This window comes from Poromitra crassiceps (assembly GCF_964638095.1).
Source record: "Poromitra crassiceps genome assembly, chromosome: 13".
In the NCBI taxonomy this organism is placed as follows: domain Eukaryota; kingdom Metazoa; phylum Chordata; class Actinopteri; order Beryciformes; family Melamphaidae; genus Poromitra; species Poromitra crassiceps.
The window spans coordinates 30,317,972-30,330,568 of NC_139644.1; the positions used below are offsets into that span (position 1 = coordinate 30,317,972).

Here is a 12,597-nt window from a genome sequence, read left to right on the forward strand (position 1 = left end):
GGACCACAAAAAGAAGATATAATCTTGAATGCACGAATTATTTTTAGTAAATCTTATGCTAATGGTACTTGTAATTAAAACAAAAACATGTAAACATTTGCCTCATACACAAAATCTACTTTAGCTATAATTGATTTTGCTTAGTAAACAAAGAACATGCTGTACATTGTTTTATGTCAAACCTGCTGCTGATCAAATTAAAGGTGATTGTGTTACTTAGCTCTGGACTGCCACACCCATCATTCTTTGGATGTTTTTGGTTCAGAAATCACAGCAAATTAGGACCAAGACATTATCGAAGATTATCGGTAGATCATTGCCCTAATACAAAAGAAAGAAAGAAAATATATAATTTGCACCTATTGTTAAAAGATCTTCTACACTTCTAAAATTTAGCGATGGATAGCTCCCTTTCCAAATATTCTTGGTTACATTTCTTCTCATAATTTTCTTGAATTGTCCCACATGGTTGCATTTAATCACTACTGCTACTGCACTGCTACTAATTAACCAATCCTGCGAATACCATCCTGAAAATATATATGAATATTCAAAAGAGATTATTGAACTTAGCATAATGGTGGTTATGTTAGCATGTTGATTTATGTTTTGATGCAGGAATAAATGACTCTGACAGAAACCACACTGAACATTGTTACACTTGTGCTGGAACCCGGGAACAGGAAGCGCAGACCTGGACAGGGCTCTTGTGAGTAGTCTCACCGTGCCCCTGGACATTCCAAAATGATGCTGGCCATTAATCCCACGGCGTTCTGCAACATCTTTGAAATGGATGGTGGTGTGTGGGTGGAATGAGTAATGTTCCTTCTGCTTCTTTCTGCTCACTGAGGTTAGGTGGCCAACCATTTTTCAAAGGGACATCCGCATTGGTTCTCGGGGATCACCTATGAGCAGTAGGGGGTTAAGTGTCCTGTCTCTCTCTCTACTGTATCAAGTAAATGAATGAGGGACTGTTAGACAGGCTTTGTTATATATTATCATTCATCGCAAAAGGGCTTCCAGTTGCTGTATGCCCAGCAACCTATAGGACCTGATTAAAGAAAGCTGGCAGAACAGTCCAAGGATCAGTGAGTGAGAGAAGAATTGTCAATCCTAACCTGCAAGCAAAACTCCAGTCACTAGGGTAGATTGCAAGTGAGAATCTGCTCCCGGCAAAGAAACAACACGTTTAACAAAGTTATCTGGCTGAGACCATTTTCAATGGTATAAAGGTATCAGGGGTGGGCAAAAAAAAATCCTGAGGGCCATACTGACTTACATCAAGTAAGCGAAGGGCCACACATTGGAGATTATACCTGCCAACACTCCTGATTTTCGGTGGGAGTCTCCCTATTTTGAACCCTCTCTCCCGTTGTGATTGGTAATTTCTTGTTAATCTCCTGATATAATAGTGATACAAATCCAATGGCTGTAGCAGATGAGATTTATTAACATAATTCTGCCTTTTATTGAGTTTTTGGGGGTCGTTTTGTTTTTCTTTGAGAAATGACTGTAGAACATACTGACCAAGAAAGACCAAGAAATGACTGTAGAACAGTCATTTCTTACTTTTAGCCTTTTAGTCATAAAGCTGATTGAAAGATAGCCTATTCCATATTCCAGAATGAAATGTTATAACAGAAGTGGAGTATTGGCCAGAATGACATGAAAATTTGGTAGGTTGCGTTGCACCGTTTTTTTTCCGTTTTTTTTTATTTGCAATTCCATCGTGGCCCACACTGGGGGCGCGGGCCATATTTTGCCCATGTGTGGTATAAATGCTTGTATGACTCCCACTTGTCCCAGTGTTAAGGCCTGTCGTGGTGACCCAGAGAGTCGGGGATGCTGTTTAGCACAACTTGAAAAGGGTGATGCACCATCTCCATTTCCTAAAAGCTTGGAGCGAGATAGTTGCTGTTTCTCTGATAACCATCTCTTCCCGCGCCACAAAACAGAGGTAGTAGCTGTGTTGCAGGCAACAATTTTACACAGTCTATGTTTTCATCACTTTTTTGGATGGGGCCTGAGAACGCATTTCCCTCCAATAGGGTGAGCCTTCCTCTTATCTTGTGATTGTCAGTACAGGCAGAAGGTCATGGATCCGTAGTGAACTACTGCAATGTAGTTCACTATAGCTGATGTGCAGATCTTTTCCAACAGATATGATTTTAATCACACCATTATTTAACCTGTTTTCTGGAAGTTGCCTTTTCCTAGAATCCTAGAAATCTATAGAAAAAAAGATCCTAGAAGAAAAACCAGTAATCAGTTGATTGTTCTGTAGTGCAGTGACATGTAAATTCATAATGACTATAAGGATAATCTAACAATAACAAATCATACTGGTCCAGTGGAAATTATCCTTTTGGCCAATCTAAGTCCTAGAAATGGAAACATGTTACATTTGAGCAAAATAGATTTGGCAATCGACATCCGAATTAAATACATCATGACCAAAAAGGGTAAATATATTTCTATCAAAGAAATTGTCATGGATTAGATCAGTGTTGTAACATAAAAGGCTCTTGAGACTCAATGATGATCATTAGCCAGCTGAACTACTCATTGATAAAATATATGCAAATAAACCCAAATGTCCCATGAATTTGGTCATGAAAATGCAATCCCATAGGGCTTTTACACTGTGCTTGAGCTTTCACACTCATGATGTAGACCTATGTATGTCTGTGCATCTAGAACTACACTGAACTTCTGCTGTACTACATTTCCCAAGTTGCCATCTGAGCAAGAGGAACACAACACAGGTGTAAATTGTTTTACTGATCGTACTGATTGCACTGCTCTTCATGAATGGACTCTGTTCATTTTGATGTAACTTTGCCCTGATGAAGGTCATTTAGACTGAAAGCTTGGTACACCAGTAAAGATACTTTCATGGATCTAAGTGTGCAGAACTTTTCTTATGTTTTAAGAGTTTTATTCTAGATGTGAGCCTCAATATGAGATATTTGATTTGATATTGTCATATATGCCAACAAAATTCATAATCTGACAATCAGATGCTTTGCCTTCCATCCACTCACAAACCCCTCATATAAATTAAAGTCCAGGGTAGAATGAATGTTACATTGTAAAGCTACATACATATACATATACATAAACAATCTCTGGAATAATCTGCCTTTCTGTGGGGGATTAGTTCAATCTCTGTAATCCTCATCATGGGAAACTCAGACGAGCAGATGGCAGATAAGAGAAAATCGCCGCACAAGCTCATCTACTGACTGAACAAAAAAACACATGTGACCGAAAAAGAGCTATTGGAGCTAAGTCTGAACTACAATTGTGTGTGTGCGTGTGCAGATGTATCTGCCTGTGTGTGAGAGAAGGCTATAAAATGAGACGAATACTAATGGTCCCCCTCTGGCTTGACCTCAAACACGCATGCTCCCCTTGTTGAAAGTCCTAGCCTAGCACAGTCTATCAGAATAATACCTGTTAGGACCATTGCCGTTGGATTATGATACAATATTTTTAACATATTCATAAAAGTATCACCGAATCCCATATTATTCATTGTGTACCAAAGATAAGGCCATTCAAGCCTGTCGAACGCTTTTTCAGCATCGACTGACATGCATGCGTGCTTGCATGCATGCGCATATCTGCAATGTACAGTATATGTGATTGTATGTACGGTATGCTCTTTTATATGTTTTGGTGTGTACAGGAGATGGTGAATGCCTGGGGAAGGGGAATGAAAGCAGCCAACATGTTAATGCGAATGTTATGTCTATAATGTCATAATAAAAATTTGGTCATAAAAAAAAGAAAATGATCCAGCTCAGGGTAAATGATGCAGGAGCATTTCCATCTGTATTGAACTGAAATTAGTGAGCCTACCCATCATGAGAGTGGGCAGGTCGTAGGCAGGGCCATGCACATTAGAGAAAACATCATACTGTACACTTTACAGTGTCAGCTCAGCTCAGTGTAAGCTCTTTTCAAAGCTGCTTTGACATTTCAACAGGTATCGGCCAGATTTGACAATGTTCCACTCAAGCTCTGAGAAAGGATTTACCACATTCGCATAGGATTCCAAAATTCTCCTTGCACTTACACACAAAAAGGGATGCCAATGTAGGTTAACTGTTACTTGGTTCTTGACATTAAAGGAACACTCAGCCAATTTTCAACCAGCTTTGTATCATTACAAAATCAGTAGTGTATCCGAAAACAGCTTTGAAGTCATTCATTTAGTTTGACACTTATTGAGAGTTGATTTGAGTGGAGGTGTGGATCAGTGATGTCATTCATGCACAATGATATCACTGGTCCACACCTTCACTCAAATCAATTCTCAATAACTGCCAAAGTAAATGAATGCCTGCAAAACTGTTTACAGTTTTCAGATACACTTAGACATTTTGTAATAATAAATAGTAATAATAAATATTGATTATTGTTATTAATAGAGGTATAGAAAATGTTAATGGCCAACAGTTACTAATTCCATTACACTTTCACTGCTTACGTTGTTATGGTTATCCATAACTGCAGGTATAATATAGTGTGCAATTAAATGTATTCTGACGTTAAAAAAAAAAGATTATCATAAGTGTGTGATATATAATGTTGTTGTGTTTGTATAATCTTTTATAATTATAATTACTATTTTTATTATGTTTTAATGGGTCATATCTGTGGTTTATGATTTGTTTTTCCAATACAGGATTAGGGATAGAAATGTATAATCTAAAAGGGATTTCCTCTTTTACCTTAGTAATCAAGGTGAGGTTTTGTCCACAGATGTCAAATGATCTGATAATATTATTCCCCGAAAAGATGTAGATTAGGATGGGGGGGGGGGGGTGAGTTAATGCAGGCAACTTGTGATGTGGTGTCACGTGCTGTGCCTATTGTGTAAGCACTGATGATGCAATTCTTTGGTGGTTATTTAGTCATTTTTGACTGGCCAATGAGAGAGCTCCTGAGCCAAGCAGTGAAGTGTAAGGAAGCGTTAGTTAATGTTACAAAGCTCAAAGTGACAGGCCCTCCACTCAAAAGTGACAACGCCTTCCTGCCATTGAAGGAGGGACCCAACGGCGTTCTTATCAGTAGCTAACAGAAGTGTAACACCCTATGTATACTCTATGTTGTACCATATAAAATGTTTGTGACTGTGTGACTCTTTGGATTTCATCACCTTCATCATTTGACAAAGTTTTATTTGATTGATGTGAAACTTATCTTGATTGCATATAAAATAATTGAATTGACCATGGCTCAGATATAGATTAATTTTATTTTCATTCTCTCAGTTGGTAAACAAACAATAAAACAGAAATGTCTACCACATATTCAAATAAAATGATTCAGTTGTTGAGTTCTCAAGCTGGTCCGGCTCATGCTGTGGGTTCAACGCGTTCTCACTCTGAACTCATCTCAGATGACATTTGACATAATTGCTCCTCGGAGCCTTGAGCGTTTTATAGAATGCACCACGGGCGGCCCGTTGAAAGCACTCTGCAGCTGTGGCCGTCGGGCTTGTCATCCAGAACAAGTTGGGAAATATGGTACCATCCAGGGGACGGTTGTACCACCATGGGTTGAGGTTTGAAGCTTGGGCTTGGGGCTTGAAGACACCTGGTTCTCCTCTGGGGGTCTTTAAGGGTCAAAGACCCCGGATTCTTCGACCCCGGCTCCCGTGGAGACCCTAACCTAACCCACCCACCCAATGCCTAAACCTAAGTCCCCGCCCCCCCCCCCCTGGGTGGTACTACCGTCCTCTGGGTGGTACTACCGTACTCCCCAACTCGTTCTGGCGACGAGCCCAATGGTGTGCTTGACCTTTGCCTGAACCCAAAGACCCAATTAGAGCCCAGCCTCATGACGGGGGAGGCTTGTCATGCTAAGCCTCTTTAAAACATATCAAAAATCTAAGGAAAATCAAGGATAGGAAGCAAAGGGGCTTATATAGCTGCCCCAATCACCCACAGGTGAAGTAATTCACCCACACACAGGTGAGGTGATTATATGTCTTAAAGAGATACACATCAGTTGCCGCTATGTATGGTTCCTGTTTGATCTCTGCTTGCTTGATAGAGCACATAGAGAGCAATTGTGAGCAAAGGAGGAACCTATCTTCCTACCATAGTATCTTACATTTTACAATTCATTTACAATGTCAATCAGTCAATACGGTTGTATTTGTTGCATACCATTTGAGGGTTTGACTTGTATATCCGTAAGTAGTACATGCCATATGTAAAGCATGGTGAACATGCTTATCAGAACAAACAAATACAAACATAGGCTACATAAAATGATGATAATGATAGAGACATACAAGATAGATATACATACAAGATAGGAAGGAGGAGGAGAAAAAGAAGAAGAAGAAGAAGAAGAAGAAGAAGAAGAAGAAGAAGAAGAAGAAGAAGAAGAAGAAGAAGAAGAAGAAGAAGAAGAAGAAGAAGAAGAAGAAGAAGAAGAAGAAGAAGAAGAGGAATCACAGTATCCAAAAGGTAAAATAAGGCATCAAATTAGAAAACAAAAATAAAGATATGGAAGTTCACATTCTGTTAATTGAACCATAGAAGAGCATCTCATTCATTGAGCTGATTCAAAAGGCCTGTTCTTAAGGCATGCCTACTCACATGCACCAGCTCAAAACAAAGTCCTGTAATCAAGAGAAACGTGTTTCACATGCAAAGAGCATTCTTGAGCATAGCATGTCATGAGTTTTTATAAAAGTTAAAACTATTCTTCGGTGCTGTCTTAGCTTAGGTCTTAATGGCTTGTTTAATTTGTTGAGTAGATTCACACAGTGATTCATTGGCTGGAATGATGATAACTTTTAGATTTATGACCCACAACAAGCGAGGCTAAGATAAGGCACCCCTACATGTTGTTATACTGGTAGTGCAGGAGCCAATTCAGAGGTCCGGGTTGAATATGAAGTCCAGAGCTTGTCTCTCTGCTGCAGCCACATTCGGGTGCCAGAGGTCTACATTGAAAATGACTCGTGGCCCATCCTCTGGAGGCCCTTTAAAAAGAGATATTGATACAATTGTAAGTGAATGCAACAGCTATTTTAATCAGATCTCATTTAAAATAATAATTACATGCCAATAAGGTTTCTCATCAAACCTGAAGGGTTTTACCTTTCCATACAATTTTTACCTCACAAAGTAAATAAAATATGCGGTATGCACCTTTAACTTTTTTTTTTTTTCTCCACACTGAGTGTTGTTCATATTGCAGCAGTGCAGCATGGTTTGCTACAGTTTGCTACAACACTATCTTAGATACCAAAGTAATTATGGGGCTAAAGTAAAGACTCTATAAGACTATACCGCCTTTTTTATACACAGAGAAAATTACTAACATCTCCTGTGTTGGGTGTGTATATGGCCCACACCAATTAATTTGGCACCAGTTCTCTTAACTATTCTTTGTTTTTATGAACTGAATAAATGTAGCCATACGTAAGCTTAGCTGAATTTCCTGCATAATTCCCCACTCATCCTTAAGAAGGAGTGAATGTGTGCATAAATAAGAAGCATCATCAAGTCACAAGTGATTCACAGACCCTTGTGGGAGACGGTGTGAAGGAACGAGTCGTCAACCAGGAGGCAGTGTCCCTCGGACCAGCACTGAGGTTCCCCTCCCACCACCAGGTCACACAGAGGTGGGGTCTGCAGACCTAGAAAAGAGGTTTGCTATTTGTGTCAATGCAATAACAAACTATTATATTTTTCACTCAAGAAGGGCCTGCATGCCAGCCTGCTAGCATTTTCTCTTAAGTTAGATAAAGAGAAAAAACACAGAGGATTACCGTCAGAGGGATCACAGTACAGTGTGTTTGAAATGCAGGGTGGCAGAGGCAGAGTACAGAGTATGGTGGGCTGCCCCTGCTATCCTGCATTTCAGAAATTTGCATATCGCAGCTATTGGAAATTTGTGCTTGTTTAATTGTGATGCCCTGGCATGCTAGATGAACCCATGCAGTCGCAGCACAAGGAGAGTTGCCAGATAAGTACTTCCCCCCCACATATTAAAATTAAAAATAGTTGAAAGGAAACAAGTGGATAAAAAAAAGATTGTGCCGGTAGAGACAGGAAACCCTAATGGGCTCATTCTAGGTCTCTACCTAAGAAATTAAACCAATATCAACAATAGTCCGATCAAAGCATACAATAAAGAAATCAATTACTAAATGATCAAGGGCATTAACGTTAACATTAACATTATTGTTTTGATTCCAGTTTTTCCTGTGAGAGGTGTGCAACTTCACATCATGGTAAATATAGAGAGGACAGCCTTTCACAGACCAATATGCAAGATGACCCCAACTGGCCAAATAGGATAATTATAAATAGATGTCAATCTCTACATCTTCAAATGACTACACCAACATTATTCAGAACATGGTAAATGTGCTTTCGCTACAAATGTGCCTGCTGCCTGGACTTATCCTGAAATGAGTGGTAAGTTGGTTTCCAAGGAAGCAGAAGGAGGATGTAGAAAACACCAGGGTCAGAACGTACCCCTACGTTCATTGTAGGGGAACGTTCTGACCCTGCGTGTTTTCCTCATAAGAGGAGGTCTGCATCCTGAGAGTGGAGTGTTCAAGTGGGTTTAGCAAGTAAATGTGATCTATTTAATGATTTCCAAGTTAGAGGTAAGTAGGACTAACTAGGAGCTAACAAAAAGAGACATGAATGATCGTGTTCTCTGGTTGACGTCAGGATTGTTGATATATATGGAGTATTTAAGTTGAATGCTTTTGAGTGTAGAGCTGGGACAGTCAAAGAGTAATGTGCTGAAACAATGTGCTGTGTTTAATCTGTATTGCTGCTTTCTTGGCCAGGGCTCCCTCGAAAAAGAGATCTTGTAATCTCAATGGCACTCACATGGTTAAATAAAGGTTTAATAATAATAAAAAAGCCTATTAGCCTATTATTCCACTGCATCATCAAAGCATTTCCTTTCACAAGCCTCACCACACATTCTCCACTTTCATTCAAGTCTCAAACTAGAACATCAGATAGATGTAGTATATCAAAATCCCTGTGTTTAAAAAACTATTTTCCTCCCTCAACCCAACCAATTTACTCACCTAGATGACATCGTAGACGTGTATTGGTGGGTCCATATGAGCCCCCTAGTGTAGCTCCAGGGCCTAACAGCCAAAACCCAGCGGCTCCCAAGGAATTACTGATTATAAACGTACGGAGAGAGAGAAGCGTTCGGTAGGTACAGGGACAGGAACGGCAGTTCCCTGCCACACAGAGACCTGCACTGTACAAGGGAAACACTGCCTGGCCCTGAAGGAGACAGTATGCTGCATTACATACAGATGACCCTGAGGGACAGTCTCTAAAACTGGAGAATAGACACACACATCAATATCAGGATCAATTCAATGGGTGACTTTTCAATGGAGCAAAACATTATTACATTGCAAAAATGATACATTATTAAATTGTTTATTAGCCATGCAGACAGGTATTTTGGGTACATGCGATGGAATGGTGGGGGTGGGGGTGGGGGTGGTGGCTTAATTGTTATACAAATAACTATGTATTTTGAGGTATGTCAGCAAAATTGAAAGGAGATCAATGAAACAACACCATCAAAGTTTTGTGTACTATGTCAGAAAAGCTTTAACATCTAAGCCCCAGATAGAGCTAGTATTAGTAAATCACATTCAAAGGTTGAAACCAGTAACCAGTGTTCTGCACCTTTCTCATAGTAGACTTGAACCGGAATTATAGTTTTCTGTACCTTTGGTCCCACACAGGTCCATCCTAATTTGGGGTCAACACCCCTCTGGTAAACAGCCTGGAATTCAGACAGGATGACAGGGTAGTTGGCCTCTAACACCTCGATGTCATGGCGATGGGCATCGCGTGGGAAGAAGGGAACACTTGGGACATCTGGGAGGAAGAAAAGATGAGGCTTCTGGATTGTAGAGAGATCATTGAGTCTGACCTGAAGTGAGATCAGTCAGAATTTAGTGACACATTCTTAAGTTAATTCCTTGACAATGTTTTGCTGAATCCAGTGTTTATGATATTGTTGGAGTATTGTGACACACCAGATTAAGGTAGTTGGTACACCCTATTCCTAATGCTTTATTTCCACCGAAAATGGTTTGCTTGGCATTGTTTACTTCATCTGCGGATGGGCTAAATATAAACATAATGTGGGAAAAAGTGGGTTCATTTAACAATCCATTTTTTAGCCAGTGTTAAGTAAAAATAAAAATAATAATAATAATAATAATAATAATAATAATAATAATAATAATAATAATAATAATAATAATAATAATAATAATAATAATAATAAAGGTGTTTGATTTCCTGATTTGTTTAAAGATTTCTGATTTCTAGTCACTCTTCCAACTACGGTTGATCACAATCAACATTTATTTTCTAAGAATAGGGAATTGACCCTTAATTGTTTTTGGCCACTGTCGCTGTGATAATTTGTTGATGTGACATGAAGCATTGAAAATAGAGGCGCACTATGCCAGAGTGTAAACTTTTCTCACCTTTATTCTTTGTCTTTAATCGTTTTAGTCGTAGGTTCAGTTGTCTTGTTTAATTAAGTAATCGTTTACCTTCATGACAGGGGGCATAATACATGGTGTGATCGGTCAGCCACAGCACCGTGTGTTACTCATCTGGGGGAGCTTCAATAAGACTATAGCTTGACAGGTTGTATATCACTCACAGCAGGAGGTTAAGTTCATTAGGTCTCTGTAAATTGCACGCGTATCAAAAATTTATTTTCTGGGTTGTAATTTTCATGGAGCAATTTGACCTATTTTGCAAATATTAATAACACGGGTTGGTTGGGGAGGGGGTGGCAAAACGCAGGTAGCAGCAGAACTCTAGGAAAACTAATGTGTGAGGTAAATTGTTAATTCACACACAAGTTATTTATGCTATGAAGCAATATCTTCTATAACATGAAATAGCTTCAAAGTAATGCCTTATTGAACATCAAAAGACAAGGTATGCATGATAGTAAGCAATAAGCAGCAGGCCATGGACTGAATGGATTACACTATTACCTGCTCACGGAGCCCCTTATGGATGCGGCCCATGCCCACCCAGCTGTAGCGCTTGGCGTACTCTTGCAGTGCGGCATATAGTTTCTTGCCTCCTGCGGATGCCTGGGCTGGGAACAAGGCATGACTCAGCACTGGGGAGAGGTAGCCCCGTCCCTGTTCCTCATCATCCCCCGTTTCCATGGGAATGCAGGGGGTCACTTGATTAGTTCTCAACAATTTGGACCCTGCATTACACTCTGTCCCAACACAGCTGCCAGCACGGGACAACATGCTGCGCCTCGAGCCTGACTTGAGCTTTCCGGAGTGCCCTCGTCCTGGGGTGGGCAGGTCGGAGCCCACGCGATAACAGTGCCACAGAAAGAGGAGCAGTAGGGTCCACAGAAGCCCACTCAATGGATGGACACCCAACTCGGCATATGGAGGCAAGGGGAGTGGGTTCATTGACCAATACATCCTTTAGATTTTGTGAGATGCTGAAATAATGAAATGGAAACAGATTAAGAGATTATGCCAATGAGGGCAAGTGAGGTAACAATGGATTATTTTAATGTACATTAAAAAGTATAGCTCAAACTGTTTTAAACGGTGCAGCCACTTCTATAAGTGACTATGTGTGCCCGTCAATCCCATCTGGTCTGCTTAGAACATTGCATATAGCTAAAACTAAGGAACTCAAAGCATATACTGGATTATTTTCACTCCTTTATCTATTAGCATACAGTACCAACATTGATTAGTTGACATTATATTAGTATGTGCCAAAAAATAAAAATAAAGATTGTTCACAAGTCCCAAATCTCAAGTCCAAGTCAAGTCTCAAGACTTTGAGGACAAGTCTCAAGTCAAGTCTCAAGTCAAGTCTCAAGTCAAGTCAAGGCTCAAGTCACTGTGTGTGCGACTTAAGTGCGACTTGAGTCCAAGTGTCAAGTCCAACTCCCCATCTCTGCACCACACACACACACACACACACACACACACACACACACACACACACACACACACACACACACACACACACACACACACACACACACACAACACACACACACACACACACACACACACACACACACACACACACACACACACACACACACACACACAGGCTGTGGAAGCCTATCTCAGCATGCATTGGGCATAAGGCTGAACAGGTTGCCAGTTTATAGACATACAATCGATGCGACAATCCAAAACACAATGAGTACGTTTACATGCACACCAAAAAACTGATAACTGTGAGTAATCAGTTTATGGCAATAATCTGATTTCTGCGTTTACATGCGCTTTAATAATCCGACAATAGGAAAAACCCGGGTTTACATGATTCAGTCAATTAGTCGGATTTCTCTCCAGAAGGCGGCGGTAATTCAACTTTTTACATGCAACTTGTACATGCGCAGATGTATAAACCCACAAGAAACCTGATACGCTGTATACATGCACTCAAAAGACAGGTTATTGGCCAAAAATCTAGGTATGTTTATCGGTTTATTCATAACCCGATAACGGGCATAAACGGTTTATGCTGTTTACATGACCATTTGAAT

The 12,597-nt window shown here is 40.0% G+C and overlaps 1 protein-coding gene across 1 annotated transcript; it reads right to left on the reverse strand.

Annotated features, from left to right (window-relative positions):
- Positions 1 to 6,899: 6,899 nt before the first annotated feature.
- Positions 6,900 to 11,503, reverse strand: asphd1 (aspartate beta-hydroxylase domain containing 1; the record flags this gene model as incomplete). The annotated part of the gene is made up of 5 exons (XM_083648763.1): positions 6,900 to 7,009; positions 7,556 to 7,669; positions 9,086 to 9,293; positions 9,754 to 9,960; positions 11,051 to 11,503. The coding sequence occupies 5 exons, from the start codon at positions 11,501 to 11,503 to the stop codon at positions 6,900 to 6,902; spliced, it is 1,092 nt and encodes a 363-aa protein (XP_083504889.1).
- Between the last annotated feature and the right edge of the window lie 1,094 nt (positions 11,504 to 12,597).